The sequence below is a fragment of the Electrona antarctica genome (genome assembly GCF_951216825.1).
Source record: "Electrona antarctica genome assembly, chromosome: 15".
Classification (NCBI taxonomy): Eukaryota; Metazoa; Chordata; class Actinopteri; order Myctophiformes; family Myctophidae; genus Electrona; species Electrona antarctica.
Genome location: NC_136796.1, coordinates 272515 through 290914, shown reverse-complemented (window position 1 = coordinate 290914; position 18400 = coordinate 272515). Strand labels below are relative to the sequence as shown.

At 48.1% G+C, this 18400-nt stretch overlaps 1 protein-coding gene across 1 annotated transcript in view; it reads left to right on the top strand.

Moving 5' to 3' along the window:
• Positions 1–18400, top strand: part of LOC306937788 (chromodomain-helicase-DNA-binding protein 4-like) — an 81235-nt gene that overhangs the window by 10475 nt on the left and 52360 nt on the right. Inside the window, 9 exon segments of the mRNA XM_079521740.1 lie at positions 5783–5901; positions 8608–8927; positions 9256–9386; positions 10118–10256; positions 13579–13591; positions 13593–13752; positions 14133–14366; positions 14812–15033; positions 16394–16590. Coding sequence (XP_079377866.1) covers positions 5783–5901; positions 8608–8927; positions 9256–9386; positions 10118–10256; positions 13579–13591; positions 13593–13752; positions 14133–14366; positions 14812–15033; positions 16394–16590 — 1535 coding nt within the window.

Sequence of the window (18400 nt, the reverse complement as noted above, 5' to 3'; positions counted from 1 at the left end):
GACATGATTTGGGAGTAGGAGTAGGCTGTTCAATTCTGACATGACTTGGTAGTACGAGTAGGCTGTTCAATTCTGACATGATTTGGGAGTAGGAGTAGGCTGTTCAATTCTGACATGACTTGGGAGTAGGAGTAGGCTGTTCAATTCTGACATGACTTGGGAGTAGGAGTAGGCTGTTCAATTCTGACATGACTTGGGAGTAGGAGTAGGCTGTTCAATTCTGACATGATTTAGGAGTTCGAGTAGGCTGTTCAATTCTGACATGACTTGGGAGTAGGAGTAGGCTGTTCAATTCTGACATGATTTAGGAGTAGGAGTAGGCTGTTCAATTCTGACATGATTTGGGAGTAGGAGTAGGCTGTTCAATTCTGACATGATTTGGGAGTAGGAGTAGGAGTAGGAGTAGGCTGTTCAATTCTGACATGATTTAGGAGTAGGAGTAGGAGTACGAGTAGGCTGTTCAATTCTGACATGATTTGGGAGTACGAGTAGGCTGTTCAATTCTGACATGATTTGGGAGTAGGAGTAGGCTGTTCAATTCTGACATGATTTGGGAGTAGGAGTAGGAGTAGGAGTAGGAGTAGGAGTAGGCTGTTCAATTCTGACATGATTTAGGAGTAGGAGTACGAGTAGGCTGTTCAATTCTGACATGATTTGGGAGTACGAGTAGGCTGTTCAATTCTGACATGATTTGGGAGTACGAGTAGGCTGTTCAATTCTGACATGATTTGGGAGTACGAGTAGGCTGTTCAATTCTGACATGATTTGGGAGTACGAGTAGGCCCGGCTGTTCAATTCCAGGTTTCTTTTGAGATCCAAATGATTGTCTTGACGTCCATATGTAAACGGCACATGTCGAGAGAGATGCCGTCGAACAAAGAGATGAATCTGACAGACAGACAGAGAGCCAGCCAACCAATAGGGGCTCTAGTATTTAATGACACTTATGCAAGGGGGGAGGGGAGGGAGAGAGGGGGGGGGGGGGGCATAAGGCATATATGCAGTTACCATGGAAACCCCACAGCCTAGCTGCTGTGCCGTGCCATTTCTCTTGACCCTTAATGTTTATTTTTATTTTTTATTATCGTTGTTGTTCGATAAACACATTCTTGATTGTTTGGCGGAACACGCCACCCGCTCTACCGCCGTTCATCCTCTTTAACCCATTCTGGGCGGGAACCCCTTTTGGTGTTTTAAAGCATTATGTTATGCTTTAGCTATTGAACAATAGCAGATCTACAAGCTCATAGCGCGGCACTTATGATCTTGTAGGTCTGCTATTTTTTGAAAAAATCGTGAAAATGTGGCGCAAATCTTTGAATATATATTCTTTCAGAGCGAATGTTTTTTTAACTCAAATCTTTGCTTCTGGGGGGGGGGTCCCTGGAACATCATATTTTCAGATGGTGGTCGGCGGCCGATTACAGATAATCTTGGGGGTCCTTGACATAAATGTTTGAGAACGACTGACATAGAAACATAGGGTTTTACAGAAAACTGTCAGGATTTAGAAGACATTTCTTCTTCAGAATCGTTCCCAGGTCAAAATGGTTTAAACAAGGCAGGAACGAGACACTTACTTTGATTCAGTCAGTCAGTAGTCGGAGCAGACGCTGGTGGGACTGATCCAGAAACGGGTAAAAATGGGGCCAAAACCAGACATTTATCAAATGGATAAATGTCTGATTTTGACCACAAATGTTTATTTTTAAACCCATTCTGGGCGGGAACCCCCTTTTGGTGTTAGCATTATGTTTTGCTTTAGCTATTGAAAAATAGCAGATCTACAAGCTCATAGCGCGCCACCGAGTGGCGCGCTACGAGCTTGTAGGTCTGCTATTTTTGGGGAAAAAATCGAAGAACGACTGACATAGAAACATAGCTTTTTCAGAAAACTGTCAGGATTTAGAAGACATTTTTTAGAATCTGATCTCGGGTCAAAATGGGTTAAACCCACCAGCCGCAGTGAACGACACAGATCATCCACATTCAGTGAACGACTCAGATCATCCACAGTGAACGACTCAGATCATCCACATTCAGTGAACGACTCAGATCATCCACAGTGAACGACACAGATCATCCACAGTGAACGACACGGATCATCCACATTCAGTGAACGACTCAGATCATCCACAGTGAACGACACAGATCATCCACAGTGAACGACACGGATCATCCACATTCAGTGAACGACTCAGATCATCCACAGTGAACGACTCAGATCATCCACATTCAGTGAACGACTCAGATCATCCACAGTGAACGACACAGATCATCCACATTCAGTGAACGACTCAGATCATCCACATTCAGTGAACGACTCAGATCATCCACAGTGAACGACACAGATCATCCACATTCAGTGAACGACTCAGATCATCCACATTCAGTGAACGACTCAGATCATCCACATTCAGTGAACGACTCAGATCATCCACAGTGAACGACACGGATCATCCACATTCAGTGAACGACTCAGATCATCCACAGTGAACGACACGGATCATCCACATTCAGTGAACGACTCAGATCATCCACAGTGAACGACTCAGATCATCCACATTCAGTGAAAGACACAGATCATCCACATTGAAAGACACAGATCATCCACAGTAAACGATACAGATCATCGACGATTCTACAAATGTCTTCTAAATCCCGACAGTTTTCTGAAAAAACCCCATGTTTCGATGTCGTTCTCAAACTATTTCATGTCAAGGATCCTTAGTATTTGGCCGCCGACCCCCATCTCAAAATATGTTGTTCCAGGGACCCCCCCCCCCCCCCACACAGAAGCAAAGATTTGAGTTAAAAACGTTCGCTCTGAAAGAATATATATATTCAAAGATTTGTGCCACATTTTCACGGTTTTTCAAATAAATAGCAGACCTACAAGTTCATAGCGCGGCACTCGGTGCCGCGCTATGAGCTCGTAGATCTGCTATTTTTCCAACAGCTAAAGCATAACATAATTCTTATTAATGCACCAAAAGGGGTTCCCGCCCAGATTGGGATAAAGAAATTGGGTGATTTGTAGTCCAAAGTCCAAAGCTACGCGACTGCGACGCGGAGGCAGTGCATTGTGAGCTTGGTTGGAGAAACGTTATCGCGAGAACGGTTGGCCCACAGCACAGACGAAACATTTTGTTTTTTACTCAACATTTCATATCATGGAATAGGCATAGCTTGTGGGTTGGGGCCGAAGCATTGTGACTTGAGAGAACAAAGATTCCTTTTTCATATATAATTGTATCTGGCAGAATGTAATGGCATTTTGCCAGGTTTTTCTTTTTTTTTCTTTCAAAGGTGCCACTACCTAGTCATTTGCTCTCTGTATATGCTTAGTCACCCCAGCAGAGTGTGACTGTGAGAGCTGGGCATGATTTGGGCAATATATAATATATAACTCTTGGAAAAATGTGGAAAGATTCATTTCCAGGTCTTGGTCACATTTTGACCTGAAGTCGAAATTTAAAAAAAATGTCTTCAAATCCTGACAGTTTTCTGAAAAAACCCATGTTTCTATGTCAGTGGTTCTCAAACTATTTAATGTCAAGGACCCCTAGAAATATATGTAATTGGCCGCCGACCCCCATCTGAAAATATGATGTTCCAGGGACCCCCCCACCCCAGAAGCAAAGATTTGAGTTAAAAACGTTCGCTCTGAAAGAATATATATATTCAAAGATTTGCGCCACATTTTCACGATTTAGATCTGCTATTTTTCCAACAGCTAAAGCATAACCTAATGCTTTAAAACACCAAATGGGGTTCCCGCCCAGAATGGGTTAAAATAACATGCATGCAAGTGTCATTGTTTAATCCACCTGACATGCATAAACAATCTCTACTACGTTCTATATAATTGTAAAGTCACTTCAAATATTATTATTTGCTGTTGTAATGTAATTTCCATCAGGCATTAAGAGTGATGTGGCCCAGTTGGCAGTCATACTAGCCAGCCTAGCCCCTTATTGGCCAATAACTTGACCCATTTAGACCTGAGGACGATTCTACAAACGCCTTCTAAATCCTGACAGTTTTCCTCGTGTTTCTAATGTCAGTCGTTCTCAAACATATTCATGTCAAGGACCCCCAAATATATATGACATTGGCCGCCGCCGACCCCCATCTGAAAATATGACCCTCCCAGTAGCAAAGATTTGAGTTAACTCAAAACTCGCTCTGTAACAATATATATTCAAAGATTGCAGGCACATTTTCACGATTTTTCAAAAATAGCAGACCTACAAGCTCGTAGCGCGGCACTCGGTGGCGCGCTACGAGCTTCACCAGCTGGTGGAGTCGGCTACACTGACTCCACCAGCTGACCTGAACCACCAGCTGACCTGAACCACCAGCTGACCTGAAGTTTTAGGTAAATTCTTGTTTAACCCATTTTGGGCGGGAACCCCTTTTGGTGCTAAAGCATTAGGTTATGCTTTAGCTATTGAAAAATAGCAGACCTACAAGCTCGTAGCACGCCACCGAGTGGCGCGCTATGAGCTTGTAGGTCTGCTATTTTTGACATAGAAACATAGCTTTTTTTCAGAAAACTGTCAGGATGTAGAAGACATTTTTAGAATCTGATCTCAGGTCAGTAGTGCTGCTGATAATGGCTTGTTGATATGACTTGTTGGCTAGGCCTGGTGTTTATAAACCTTAATGTCACAGACCTCCATGATAAATGCTGCATTAGAGTTGACAGACCTCCATGATAAATGCTGCATTAGAGTTGACAGACCTCCATGATAAATGCTGCATTAGAGTTGACAGACCTCCATGATAAATGCTGCATTAGAGTTGACAGACCTCCATGATAAATGCTGCATTAGAGTTGACAGACCTCCATGATAAATGCTGCATTAGAGTTGACAGACCTCCATGATAAATGCTGCATTAGAGTTTTCCCGATACCATTCTTTTCAGACTGAGTACGAGTACAAGTACTTAATTTTTTGTACTCACCGATACCGAGTACTTGAGTAACCACTTATTTTACCCTCTTTTCCTCATGGATGCAGATGGGTCTCCGATCTACACTTCAGTTGTCATGTATGCTTGTAGATCGGCTGTTTTTGGCCATTTGCTGCAGTGTTGGGTCAGACTTGTTGCATTCGTTCAGCCTAGAGTGTCAATTGGATGTTTTGTTACTCGTGTCAAATTATCGGGGCCGGTTCCGAGTACCTAGTAGGAGTACTTGAGGGTGGTATCGGCCCGAGTAACCCATACCGACATCGTTATCGGAACAACTCTAGCATTTTATCCAGAGCGCTTTACATTGTGCATTACATTCACACACCGATGGCGGCGGAAACCAATGCAAGGCACCAACCTGCTCATCAGCAACCCCAGCAACTAGGTGTTCAGAGTCTTGCTCAAGGACACTTGGACACTAACTCTGGGGGAGGCCGGGATCGAACTGGGACGTGGGAACCTCGTGCATGATGGCACACCACCCGACCTAACAACTGAGGGGGGGGGGGGGGCACAGAGTGCAGAGGATTGAGGTGCCATGCTAATACGCCAAGACAGCGTGACACATGTGAGGCTTTAACAGCTTGGCCACGGGCAGCTGGCATTAAACCTGCTGCTATGCGTGACACGGAGGAGACTGACTGCATTAGCTCATTAGCCTGGCTTAAATAATTCAGCCCGAGACGAGGCGGGCTGGGCGGGCTGGCCCAGCATCCTTTTTAAATTTTACATTTTTATCTGTGTGTGTGTGTGTGTGTGTGTGTGTGTGTGTGTGTGTGTGTGTGTGTGCGCGCGCGTGCAGGAGCCCAAGACATCGTCCCAGCTGCTGGATGACTGGGGAATGGAGGACATCGACCACGTCTTTACGGAGGAGGACTACCGCGCCCTCACCAACTACAAGGCCTTCAGCCAATACGTCAGGTACACACAGGCACACACACAGGCACACACACAAAGGCACACACACACAGGCACACACAGACACACACACACAGGTACACACAGGCACACACAGGCACACACGCGCGCGCACACACACAGGCGCACACAGGCACACACACAGGCACACACACAGGCACACACACACACACACACACACACACACACACACACACACACAGGCACACACACAGGCACAGGCACACACAGACACACACAGGCACAGACACACACAGGCACACACAAAGGCACAGACAGGCACAGGCACACACAGGCACACACACAGGCACACACACAGGCACACACACACACACACACAGGCACACACACAGGCACAGGCACAGGCACACACACAGGCACACACAGGAACAGGCACACACACACACAGGCACACACAGGCACACACAGGCACACACACAGGCACACACACACACACAGGCACACACACAGGCACACACACACACACAGGCACACACACACACACACACAGGCACACACACACACACACACACAGGCACACACACACACACAGGCACACACAAAGGCACAGACACACACACAGACACACACAGGCACAGACAGGCACAGACACACACAGGCACAGACACAGACACACACAGGCACACACAGGCACAGACACAGACACACACAGGCACACACAGGCACACACAGGCACACACAGGCACACACAGGCACAGACACAGACACACACAGACACACACAGGCACACACAGGCACAGACACAGACACACACAGGCACACACAGGCACACACAGGCACAGACACAGACACACACAGACACACACAGGCACACACAGGCACAGACACAGACACACACAGGCACACACAGGCACACACACACACACACACACACACACACAGACACACACAGGCACAGACACAGACACACACAGACACACACAGGCACAGACACAGACACACACAGGCACACACAGGCACACACACACACACACACACACACACACACAGACACACACAGGCACAGACACAGACACACACAGACACACACAGGCACAGACACAGGCACACACAGGCACACACACACACACACACACACAGACACACACAGGCACAGACACAGACACACACAGGCACACACAGGCACACACACACACAGGCACACACACAGACACACACACAGACACACACAGGCACACACAGGTGCACACACACACAGGCACACACAGGCACACACAGGTGCACACACACACAGGCACACACAGGTGCACACACACACAGGCACAGACACACACAGGCACACACAGGTGCACACACACACAGGCACAGGCACACACAGGCACACACAGGTGCACACACACACAGGCACAGGCACACACAGGCACACAGGTGCACACACACACAGGCACAGGCACACACCACACACACACACACACACAGGCGCGCACAGACACACAGGCAGGCACACAGGCGCACACACAGGCACAGGCACACACCACACACACACACAGGCGCACACACAGGCACACACATAGCCGCACAGGCACACACCACACACACACAAGCGCACAGACACACAGGTGCACAGACACACACAAGCACGCACACTGTCATGGTTAAATCCCAGTGATGGGAAGATTGTGTTTTTTTCCTCTCGATAGTGGCGTGGGTCAAGGACCAATGGTCATGGGTCGCCAAGCTAATACACTCCTTATTCTTTTTGGTTTCCTGCATTTTCTTTTTAACATTTCTTTGCTCTAAAAGAGAGCAGATAGTATTATTAATGTTAGTTCCATTGATTCAAGGCAAGCCGCAACACACAGGCACACACACACAGACACACACAGGCACACACACACACCACACACACAGGCGCACACACATCCCATTGGTTGACCATTAACCCATTTTATGCTTGTGTTATGCTATGTTATGCTTTAGCTGTTGAAAATTAGCAGATCTACAAGCTCATAGCGCGCCACTCGGTGAGCTTGTAGGTCTGCTATTTTTGAAAAATCAAAGATCCACTGACATAGAAACATAGCTAACATAGCTGACATCCACTGACATAGAAACATAGCTTTTTCAGAAAACTGTCAGGATGACATTTTTAGAATCTGATCTCAGGTCAAAATGGCACACGGCTGACCCCGCCCCCCCCCCCCCCCCCCCCCCCCACACACACACACACACACACACACACACACACACACACACACACAAGTCAGCAATTTACAACAGAAATCTTAAATGTATACGAATGAGAAAACATATGATACCAAAACTAAAGAACTATAAGAGATAGACAGATAATTAATGAAAACAATTACAATGTTGAGCAAAAGTGCTGGAAATAATTCCCCCCGAATTGTCCCAAAGGGGAAGCCAGTGATGTGATTTTTAACCCATTTTGAACTGAGATCAGATTCTAAAAATGTCTTCTACATCCTGACAGTTTTCTGAAAAAGCTATGTTTCTATGTCAGTCGTTCTTCGATTAAAAAAAAAAATAGCAGACCTACAAGCTCATAGCGCGCCACTCGGTGGCGCGCTATGAGCTTGTAGGTCTGCTATTTTTCAATAGCTAAAGCATAACATAATGCTAACACCTAAAGCGGTTCCCGCCCCAGAATGGGTTAAGGACTTCTGGATCTCATTCCAATCAAAACAGAGAAAGCTGCTTTACCTTCCGGTCTTTTCTTTCTTCCAGGCCGCTGATCGCCGCCAAGAACCCCAAGATCGCCGTGTCCAAGATGATGATGGTTCTGGGCGCCAAGTGGCGCGAGTTCAGCACCAACAACCCGCTGCGCGGCGCCGCGGCCGCCAACGCCGCGCTGGCCACCGCCAACGTGTCCGCGGCCGTGGAGAGCATGGTGTCCGAGGCGGCAGCGCCTCCTCCTCCTCCCCCTCCTCCCCCTCCTCCTCCCCAAGCCGCCGCGGTCGCCCCCGTCGCCCCCCCGCCCGCCGCGGAGCCCCAGCCCCCTCCCCCAGCTCCGCCCCTCCGCAAGGCCAAGACCAAGGAGGGCAAAGGTAACGCACGCACGTGGCCACCAGGGGGAGCAGGGGTGTGTTTTTGTCCACTGAAACTTGAGACGAAATATGTTCGACTATCCTTTTTTCACTGACCGGAAACTGAATGAAAACTACGATGACTAAGACTAAATGTATTGACAATTTCGTCAACAGCTAAACACTAGACTAACATGTTAGGAAGTGACTAGTGGACAAGAGATGCAGTACAAGTAATTTTACACTTGGTTGCATGCTGAAAATAGCAGATCTACAAGCTCACAACGTGTCGCGCTGCGACGCCCCAAGAGGGTCTTAGCGACTGACTGACCCCCCCTTCTCTTTGCAGGTCCAAACGCACGCAAGAAGTCGAAGCCGGCGGCCAAACCTCAGGAGAAGAAGAACAACGCCAAGACAAAGAAAGTGGCTCCTCTCAAGATCAAACTGGGAGGCTTCAACAGCAAGAGGAAACGCTCCTCGGTGAGAGACGGCTCCTCGGCGCCACCTATAGGCCCCGTTCACAGTGGCAGCCCTGTGCCTTATTATCCAGATTGGAATCCCATTTGATTGAATCTTAAAAGGAACCCTGGTTATAATATGACAAATGTGCCTTAACCCATTTTGACCTGAGATCAGATTCTAAAAATGTCTTCTACATCCGTTCTTCGATTTTTCAAAAATAGCAGACCTACAAGCTCATAGCGCGCCACTCGGTGGCGCGCTATGAGCTTGTAGGTCTGCTATTTTTCAATAGCTAAAGCACAACATAATGCTAACACCAAAAGGGGTTCCCACCCAAAATGGGTTAAAACATTATATTTTGCCCTCTATAACTAAAATTAAAAACACATTTTATTTCTTTCATAAACAGAATCTTTCACTCAATAGGTAGTGCTCCTGTCGCAAGTTGATGATGTCATATTTCTGTGTGGTCCAGCCCTATGAAATGTATGGAATGCACATGATATTTAAAATATTGCTTTGATGCTCATATTATCCTTATGAAGCATAAAGTTGGTTTGTATTACCATATGCACTCCATACCTGATTTTAAATCGGACAGTTCCTGTTTCTAAACGCTCTATTCTAATATGACGCCTCTCTCTCTCCTCTCCTCTCCTCTCCTCTCCTCTCCTCTCCTCTCCTCTCCTCTCCTCTCCTCTCCTCTTCTCTCTCCTCTCCTCTCCTCTCCTCTCCTCTCTCTCTCTCAGAGTGAGGAGGACGAGCCAGACGTGGACAGTGACTTCGACGACGCCTCCATGAACAGCGTGTCGGTGTCGGACGGCTCCAACAGCCGCAGCAGCCGATCCAAGAAGAAGCCCTCCAAGTCGAAACCCAAGAAAAAGAAAAGTACGTCTCGTCTGCGTCTTGTTGTGGGTCTCGCGTCTTAACGAACGCCACAAATCTGTGTGTCGGCGCAGGGCGAGGAGACACGCACGCACGCACGCACGCACGCACGCACGCACGCACGCACGCACGCACACACACTTTATCTGTGGCCACCCGCTGACAGTGTGTTTTCTGTGCTGGGACGGTTGAGTTGTTGTTTCTGAAGTCGTTTCTAGTTCATTGAAAGCATATCCTACACTCCAGGTCTTGTTGACTAGATTTTTGAAGACATTTTGAAGCTCCTAGTTGCTATACTCATCGAAATGATCGATTATTTAAATAGAAGAAATCCCGTCATTTAACATGCATCTCGAAGGGTGACGAGCGCACAGCTCGTCTGGCAGAGGGGAGTGGGGCTTAGTCGAGGGTCCATTGGTCTGGCAGAGGGGAGTGGGGCTTAGTCGAGGGTCCATTGGTCTGGCAGAGGGGAGTGGGGCTTAGTCGAGGGTCCATTGGGCTGGCAGAGGGGAGTGGGGCTTAGTCGAGGGTCCATTGGTCTGGCAGAGGGGAGTGGGGCTTAGTCGAGGGTCCATTGGTCTGGCAGAGGGGAGTGGGGCTTAGTCGAGGGTCCATTGGTCTGGCAGAGGGGAGTGGGGCTTAGTCGAGGGTCCATTGGTCTGGCAGAGGGGAGTGGGGCTTAGTCGAGGGTCCATTGGTCTGGCAGAGGGGAGTGGGGCTTAGTCGAGGGTCCATTGGGCTGGCAGAGGGGAGTGGGGCTTAGTCGAGGGTCCATTGGGCTGGCAGAGGGGAGTGGGGCTTAGTCGAGGGTCCATTGGTCTGGCAGAGGGGAGTGGGGCTTAGTCGAGGGTCCACTTCGCTGGTCCTTACTTTTCAAGTCGCCATGTAAACCCCTCGGGTCAGGATTACGGTTAAGATCGGGGCAAATGGAGTGGAGAGATGGTTGTGGAAGTTGGAAGTGGAGATTCTTGCATGTATTATATATATTCTATAGAATACACAGCTGTGTTAGAGCCATTAATTTGAAACAACAGGGCGTTGAAACACCCAGAAACCTGTCAGTGTGTGTGTGTGTGTTGGTGACACACTGAGCTACATGCTAGTTAATTAGCATAAGGACCCAGGCCTGGACATGTTCCGTTAACAAAATGTGCTTAAGGAAAGAATGTGAACTTAAGGCATATTGCAACACAAGGGTGGACGTGTTGTGCGTGCCTGCGTGTGTGCGACTGTGCGTGTGTGCGTGCATGCATGTGTGTGCGAGTGAGAGTGAGTGTGCGTAGTCGACCGTTAGTCACTGGGTATGACTCAGTGTTTTTAAGGCTTTATATTTAGACGAGGCATCTCGGTTTGGACGGTTCATAATCTCAGCCTGTTTGGACGGTTCATAATCTCAGCCTGTTTGGACGGTTCATAATCTCAGCCTGTTTGGACGGTTCATAATCTCAGCCTGTTTGGACGGTTCATAATCTCAGCCTGTTTGGACGGTTCATAATCTCAGCCTGTTTGGACGGTTCATAATCTCAGCCTGTTTGGACGGTTCATAATCTCAGCCTGTTTGGACGGTTCATAATCTCAGCCTGTTTGGACGGTTCATAATCTCAGCCTGTTTGGACGGTTCATAATCTCAGCCTGTTTGGACGGTTCATAATCTCAGCCTGTTTGGACGGTTCATAATCTCAGCCTGTTTGGACGGTTCATAATCTCAGCCTGTTTGGACGGTTCATAATCTCAGCCTGTTTGGACGGTTCATAATCTCAGCCTGTGTGACGCATATTCTGGCATTCATTAGGCCATGATGTCCAACGACAGACATCATATCATGTCATGGGTCATTTCTATCAGCCTTTTGGGCACGGAGGAAGATTCAGAGGGTTGTGCAGAGGAGACTTTAGCCCATTTTGGGCGGGAACCCCTTTTGGGGTTAGCATTATGTTATGCTTTAGCTATAGTGACGCGAGTGGCGCGCTACGAGCTTGTAGGTCTGCTATTTTTTAAAAATCGAAGAACGACTGACATAGAAACATAGCTTTTTCAGAAAACTGTCGGGATGTAGAAGACATTTATAGAATCTGATCTCAGGTCAAAATGGGATAAAGATTGTTTTGTTGATATTATTACTATTTATTCATAGTCAGTCACAGAGAAGACTGACAGGAAAGAGGGGGGAGGGGAGGGGAGGAGGAGGGGGAGCGAGACGATGGGAGAGACATGGAGCTAAAGGTCGTCATGAACGGGACTCGAACACACGACACAATGTCAGGCCAGAGCCTATATGTGGCATGATGCGCCTGGACCACTAGGCGCCCCCCGTGTGTCCCGGTCGAGGATGGAACCACTAGGCGCCCCCCGTGTGTCCCGGTCGAGGATGGAACCACTAGGCGCCCCCTGTGTGTCCCGGTCGAGGATGGAACCACTAGGCGCCCCCCGTGTGTCCTGGTCGAGGATGGAACCACTAGGCGCCCCCTGTGTGTCCCGGTCGAGGATGGAACCACTAGGCGCCCCCTGTGTGTCCCGGTCGAGGATGGAACCCCGACATCCCAGTCTCGGGGCGGACCACAAGGCCACTGAGCTGGTTTCAACCATAGACTCCGGCTCTGGAGCGTATTATATGTGCTCAAAGGGAGCGGCGAAACTTTCCCCAGAGTCCTTGCGAAGCCCTGTGGAAGCATGAGGGTGTTGGGGTGACTGATAAGTCCCTCAAAAGATGTGCTGTTATTGGATTGGAAATGGAAGCGTGTCTCTCCCTCCCCTCTATAACCTCTCTCTCTCTCCATCTCTGGGTCAACAGTAGAAACAGACTATAACCCCTCGCTCTCTCTCTCTCTCTCTCTCTCTCTCGTGTGATTGTCTAGCAGTTTCTAAAAAAATTAGCCAAAGCAAGAGTTTTGTTTGAATACAAATGTCATGAAAAAAATGTATGAATTGGAGGTTTTAACCCATTTAGGCCTGCCTAAAAAAGTCTTCTGAAAGAATATTATATTCAAAGATTTGTGCCACATTTTCACGATTTTACAAAAATAGCAGCGCGCTACGAGCTTGTAGTTATTTTTCAATAGCTAAATTGTAGTTTGTAACTAATGTAAACCATTTCAAGAATAAAGACGTTGTTAAAAGTCTCTCTCTCTCTGTCTTTCCCTCTCCCTCTCTCTCTCCCTCTCTCTCCCTCTCTCTCCCTGTCTCTCCCTCTCTCTCTCTCTCTCTCTCTCTCCTCTGTCTCTCCCTCTCTCTCCCTCTCTCTCTCTCTCTCTCTCTCTCTCTCTCTCTCTCTCTCTCTCTCTCTCTCTCTCTCTCTCTCTCTCCCCCCCCCCCCCCCCCCCAACAGTCGAGACAGAGGAGGGGGGACGGCTACGAGACGGACCACCAGGACTACTGCGAGGTGTGCCAGCAGGGCGGCGAGATCATCCTGTGTGACACGTGTCCCCGGGCGTACCACATGGTCTGCCTGGACCCCGACATGGAGAAGGCCCCCGAGGGCACCTGGAGCTGCCCGCACTGCGTAAGGGAGACACGCACGCACGTCGTTGCACTTCACACAGCGGCTTTTGTTGTTTTTGGGGTGATGCTCAGAGTCGCCACAGTTTCAGTTTAGTTTAGGCTGTGGGCAGTTCAGAAACCCGTCCACCAGTGACATCATCGATGGTGAATCCAAGCTAATATAAACTGCAGGCTTTCTTTTCCTGAAAAGTTGAAGCCATCGTTCTCACGAAAAATCTAAATGTTTTTAAAACGAATCTCGTTTCTGATGCTCCTGATGTGCTGGTTGGTTGCCTTGCATGGTTTCCACCGCATCCCAAGCTACAGGGGCTGTGACACTATGTAAAGCACCTTGGATGAAGGCGCTATATAAACCATTTACCCCCCCCCCCCCCCCCCCAGGAGAAGGAGGGCATCCAGTGGGAGGCGCGTGAGGAGCCCTCCGAGGGCGAGGAGGACATCGTCGAGCCGGCCGAGCCCGAGGAGGACGACCACCACATGGAGTTCTGCCGCGTGTGCAAGGACGGCGGGGAGCTGCTGTGCTGCGACACCTGCCCCTCGTCCTACCACATCCACTGTCTGAACCCCCCGCTGCCCGAGATACCCAACGGAGAGTGGATCTGCCCGCGCTGCACGGTAAGACCCTTCCCCTTTCTCCCCACCTACCACGCCCACTGTCTGAACCCCCCGCTGCCCGGTAAGACCCTTCTCCCCCTACCACATCCACACACATCACATTTTCAAGATTTTTCAAATAATAGCAGACCGAGTGCCGCGCTACGAGCTTGTAGATCTGCTATTTTTCAATAGCTAAAGTATAACATAATGCTTAACTCATTTTGGGCGGGAACCCCTTTTGGTGTTAGCATTATGTTATGCTTTAGCTATTGAAAAATAGCAGACCTACAAGCTCATAGCGCGCTACCGAGTGGCGCGCTACAAGCTTTTTGAAAAATCGAAGAACGACTGACATAGAAACATAGCTTTTTCAGAAAACTGTCAGGATGTAGAAGACATTTTTTAGAATCTGATCTCAGGTCAAAAAAAGTTAACTTGGTTTTCGTCCTCTCTCTCTCTCCAGTGTCCCAACATGAAGGCCAAGGTGCAGAAGATCCTGACGTGGCGCTGGGGCGAGCCCCCTCCCCCGACGCCCGTGGCCCGGCCGCCGGACCTCCCCGCCGACCAGCCGGACCCCGCGCCGCTGGCGGGCCGCCCCGACCGCGAGTTCTTCGCCAAGTGGTCCAACCTGTCCTACTGGCACTGCTCCTGGGTCACCGAGCTGCAGCTGGAGCTGCACTGCCAGGTAGGACCCATACCCGAGAAAACAAGCTGATTGAGTACCCGTTATCGATAGGCTTATCAATCCTGTTATGGAGCTCCATACCCGAGAAAACAAGCTGATTGAGTACCCGTTATCGATAGGCTTATCAATCCTGTTATGGAGCTCCATACCCGAGAAAACAAGCTGATTGAGTACCCGTTATCGATAGGCTTATCAATCCTGTTATGGAGCTCCATACCTGAAAAACAAGCTCATTGAGTACCCGTTATCGATACGCTTTGGGCTTATCAAGCCTGTTAATTATAATAATAATAATAATAATAATAATAATAATTTGTATTTATAACGCACTTTACATTTGAAGCAAATCTCAAAGTGCTACAACAAGAGAAGAAGAATAAGATAAAATAATGCATGAGTAAATAAAAGGACTAAAATTAGCACAATTCATGCATTTCGTGGTAAACTGCTAAAAGGATTAAAAGTACACCTACCGGGCAACTAATGGTCCAACTGGCCAAATGCCTTGTTAAAAAGAAATGTCTTAAGTCCCCTTTTAAAAGCGTCCACGGATTGTGGTGCTCTCAGGTGGTCGGGGAGGGCATTCCACAGCCGAGGAGCAGCTGAGCAGAAGGCCCCGTCCCCCATGGTGCAGAGTTTTGTTTTGGTGGTTTTGAGTGTGTTTGAATTTCCAGAGCGTTATGGAGCATAGCGGCCCATGCCGTCATGTTTAAACAATCAAGACAAGAGGCGATCCAAGATATTCGCGCACGCTGGCACAAACATGTCTAAAAGTGTATTGATTTATACCTGCCAACCAGCGCAGCCCGATTAAATCAACATTACGCTTTTAAAGTCACTGTCTGTACACATATTAACCAGTTAACAGTTCCTTTAATATTATTGTATTGGTAAAAAAAGGTCAATTGCCTTCCGTTTGTTAGAAATGTACTGTATTTGAAGGCTCTGGTAAAATATACTGGCTCTCTTCAGAATTAATTATCTCCCATCTTTCCACAAAACAATAGAAAATGCTCGATAGTAGTAGTGTGCTCGATGAGAACCCGGCTCGATAAAGCCTGATCGATAAAGCCTGATCGATAAAGCCTGATCGATAAAGCCTGATCGATAAAGCCTGATCGACAAAGCCTGATCGACAAAGCCTGATCGATAAAGCCTGATCGACAAAGCCTGATCGATAAAGCCTGATCGATAAAGCCTGATCGATAAAGCCTGATCGACAAAGCCTGATCGATAAAGCCTGATCGACAAAGCCTGATCGATAAAGCCTGATCGATAAAGCCTGATCGATAAAGCCTGATCGATAAAGCCTGATCGACAAAGCCTGATCGTTTAACGAGCGCCATCCCTACGTGTCCAGGTGATGTTCCGCAACTACCAGCGCAAGAACGACATGGACGAGCCGCCGCCCGTGGACTTCGTCCAGGAGGGCCAGGAGGGTCTGCTGTCGTCCAAGAGGAAGAAGAAGGACCCGCTCTACGCCCAGATGGAGGAGAAGTTCTACCGCTTCGGCATCAAGATGGAGTGGATGATGATCCACCGCATCCTCAACCACAGGTACACCTTAAACACGTTTAGGCCTGGCGTCGAAATAAAATAAAAAAGTCTTCTGAAAGAATATATGTGACCAGATTTGACAGAGACTGCCATTGCGCAAATTCCAGCTTTTCACAGCTTTTTTTTTTTTTTTTAATGAGTTAATAGCACAGGCAGACTCTTCACATACTAGAGCATGTCTGAAATAAGTGTCAGAGCTGAAATCGACATGTAAATATGAAATAAATGCTTAAACATGTAGCTAGGTGTAATGTTAGACCACAAAAGTGAACCTTTCAAGCATGTTTTCTCAACTCGCTGTTTTCTGCAAGACATTACTCTATAAGCCATATCTCCAAAACTAGTAGGCCAAACTGAACAACCAATATGTCAATTTGAAGCTATGATTCCCTGCTTCCATATGATATGAAAAAACGAAAATTCAAAAAAATCCAATGGCAGTCCCTCAGTCCAATTTAGTCACATATATTCAAAGATCTGTGCCGCATTTTTACGATTTTTCAAAAATAGCTAAAGTATAACATAATCCTTAGTTAAAACACCAAAACGGGTTCCCGTCCAGAATGGGTTAAACCCATTCTGACCTGAGATCAGATTCTAAAAAAATGTTCTTCTACATCCTGACAGTTTTCTGAAACACCTCATGTTTCTGTATCAGTGGTGCTCAATATTTCATGTCAAGGACCCCAACAGTTATATGTAATATGCCTCCCTATCTGAAAATATGATGTTCCAGGGACCTCCCCCCCCAGAAGCAAAGAATTGATTTAAAATGTTCACTCTGTCACAATATATATTCAAAGATTTGAGGCACATTTTCACGATGTTTCAAAAATAGCAGATCTACAAGCTCATAGCGCGCCACTTGTAGATCTGCTATTTTTCAATAGCTAAAGCATAACATCATGCTAACACCAAAAGGGGTTAATAACGCACACGCAGGGATACACGCGTTTGTACATCCCCATGCTCGTGGGGACATCCCCATGCTCGTGGGGACATCCCCATGCTCGTGGGTACATCCCCATGCTCGTGGGGACATCCAACATTTTTAGGAACCAAATCAGACAAACACAAAGGCCTGACTCACACCTTCGCATCTAGCATACAACATTGTTGGATGCTAGATGTAAACAAAGGGTAAGTGTCATGGCCGCCCCAATGCATTTCCAATGGAAGTCACATGGTTTGACACAACATTTTTGTTGTACGGCTTTCGGCTGTGTTTCGACTGCCCCCCCCCTCCCCCTCGTACAACAAAAATGTTGTCAAACCATGTGACTCCCATTGGAAATGCATCGCGAGCTTGCATCAGTCAACAAGTCTCATGCATCAGCTATACAACAATCTGTTGTGCACGTGTGTTGCTATCGCTGACTCCTCCTCCTCTGTTGTGTCCCCTCCTCCTCCTCTGTGGCTCCTCTTCCTCCTCCTCCTCTGTGGCCCCTCTTCCTCCTCCTCCTCCTCCTCTGTGGCCCCTCTTCCTCCTCCTCCTCCTCCTCCTCTGTGGCTCCTCTTCCTCCTCCTCCTCCTCCTCTGTGGCCCCTCTTCCTCCTCCTCCTCCTCCTCCTCTGTGGCTCCTCTTCCTCCTCCTCCTCCTCCTCTGTGGCTCCTCTTCCTCCTCCTCCTCCTCTGTGGCCCCTCTTCCTCCTCCTCCTCCTCTGTGGCTCCTCTTCCTCCTCCTCCTCCTCCTCTGTGGCTCCTCTTCCTCCTCCTCCTCCTCTGTGGCTCCTCCTCCTCCTCCTCCTCCTCCTCTGTGGCCCCTCTTCCTCCTCCTCCTCCTCCTCCTCCTCCTCTGTGGCTCCTCCTC